Source organism: Cyprinodon variegatus, unplaced genomic scaffold, assembly GCF_000732505.1.
Source record: "Cyprinodon variegatus isolate N-32 unplaced genomic scaffold, C_variegatus-1.0 Scaffold28, whole genome shotgun sequence".
In the NCBI taxonomy this organism is placed as follows: Eukaryota; Metazoa; Chordata; class Actinopteri; order Cyprinodontiformes; family Cyprinodontidae; genus Cyprinodon; species Cyprinodon variegatus.
In genome coordinates this window covers 540,443-542,269 of record NW_015150481.1, presented here as the reverse complement: position 1 = coordinate 542,269, position 1,827 = coordinate 540,443, and the positions used below count along the sequence as shown (strand labels likewise).

The 1,827-nt window shown below is 40.3% G+C and overlaps 1 protein-coding gene across 1 annotated transcript in view; it reads left to right on the top strand.

Annotated features, from left to right (window-relative positions):
* tsr2 (TSR2, 20S rRNA accumulation, homolog (S. cerevisiae)) overlaps positions 1-1,359 on the top strand; it is a 4,679-nt gene extending 3,320 nt beyond the window's left edge. The window contains exon 5 of the mRNA XM_015397464.1: positions 326-1,359. Coding sequence (XP_015252950.1) covers positions 326-430 — 105 coding nt within the window. The 3' untranslated portion in view covers positions 431-1,359. The remainder of the gene's footprint in view (positions 1-325) is intronic.
* The last annotated feature ends 468 nt before the right edge of the window (positions 1,360-1,827 follow it).

Genomic DNA, 1,827 nt, shown 5'->3' with positions numbered 1-1,827 from the left:
CTCTTGGATTTAAAGACTCATGAAGCAGGAAGTTAAAAATGAAGGAGATTGTTTAACGAGACGGATTTTATTTTTTATTTAATTTCCATATTTAAAGTTTCTAGACTGATAAACTGTTAATAAAGGAAAAGTTTTATTGTTAATGCCTGGAGACGTTTCCGCTTCTGTAGAGTTAATTTAAAATAGCCCCGCCCATTTCCGGTGACATCACAGTCTGCGTGTAATGCACGGTAGCTGTTTGTCCACTAGAGGGCGCCTGTGAGGAGCAGTATGTGACCAGTCTGAAGCTGCTGTTGGTCCAGTAACCATCTCTGTGTGTCTGCAGGTGATGGAGGTGGAGGCGTCCAGTCCGTCGGTCAGCGGCGTTCCTCCTCCTCCTCCTCCTCAGGATGAAGATGACGGCTGGACCGTGGTCAGAAGGAAGAAGTGACGAGCAGAAGTAGAACTAGATGAACTGCGTTTGAATTGGACATTAATGCAACCATCTCTGAGCTCCAACATGGAGGCGGGGCCATCATGGGGGCGGGGTCATTGTGGAGGCGGAGCCTTCACGGAGCTTCCAGCCTGTGGATTGGTTGGTGTTGGAACTCTGTATTCAGAACATTAAAATGGGTCATATTCAACAGAACCAGAACATAAATTGTCTCTCTGGTCTCTAATTGGATCTGGTGCTGCTCTTAGATCCAGTAGAACCAGAACCTAGCAGGAGCTTTATGGTGATGTGGAACCTAAGGAGAACCTTCCAGAACATCCAGTCCGATTCACACAGAACGCTACAGATGGCTCCGATCCATTTCAGCGAAGAACTCCAGGCGGAAATTAACCAGGACCCAGACTCTGGTCCAGAACCCAACCCAGTCCGAGTGGTTCTGACAAATGTTGGCAGTGACGTCATTAACGGTGGTTCCTAAAGAGGCAGCTAAAAGTCCAACTCCTCCTGACCAGCAGGGGGCGCTCTCACCGGCTCTGGTTCTGATTGCCGGGCCGTTCCCAGGTCCGCTAACAAAACCAAATAAACATTTAACTCACCTGATCAGAGGATTAGTGCTGAATCTTTTCCTGTTCATGTTGGAATCCCAATAAAAAAAATAAATAAAAAAAATAATATTAAATAAAAACAGAATCCCAACCAGAAGTTAACATTTATAGATTTGGATCGGTTAAAGTTTATAAAACATTCAATACAACCAATAATTCAATTCTGCATCACTAGAAAAGGTTCTGTGGCTGTTTTATTAAAAAAGAAATAATCAACTTAGATATGACCTTTAACCCCTTAATAGGGCAAGTTAGTGTTTTTGATCACTTGCCTCTAGACTTGAGGTCTAGAAACACTAGATCTATATCCAGTCATTCAGCATAGATCCTGCTACATGGCTGTACGTCTTATTTTGGTATTTGACCAATTAGATGAGCCCTTGAATGATAGATTAACTACTGGAAATTAAGCTAAAAAAAATTAAGTCAAGAAAAAAGGTAAAAAGTTAAAAAGATAAAGTTAAAAAGTTAATGAGCCTTGTTAACAATTATATTTAGGTTTATAAACTAAAAATGTCAGTGCCAGTATCAGCATTAATGCCTCTAAGGTTATGTTAGACCAAAAAAAAAGGTGTTTCTTTCACTCTGTGTTTTTCATGAATTTCTTATAGAAGCACTTTTATTTTTCTTAATTTATTCAGACAAGTTGGTACGACGGAGTATTAGGGCCAGACTAGGGATTTATTTATTTTTTATCTTTTTATCAGAATAAAGTTGTAATATTACGAGAATAAAATCATACATCAACCTGTTTCATAAAGAAAGCTTGGAGTTCCGCCCAGCAGATGA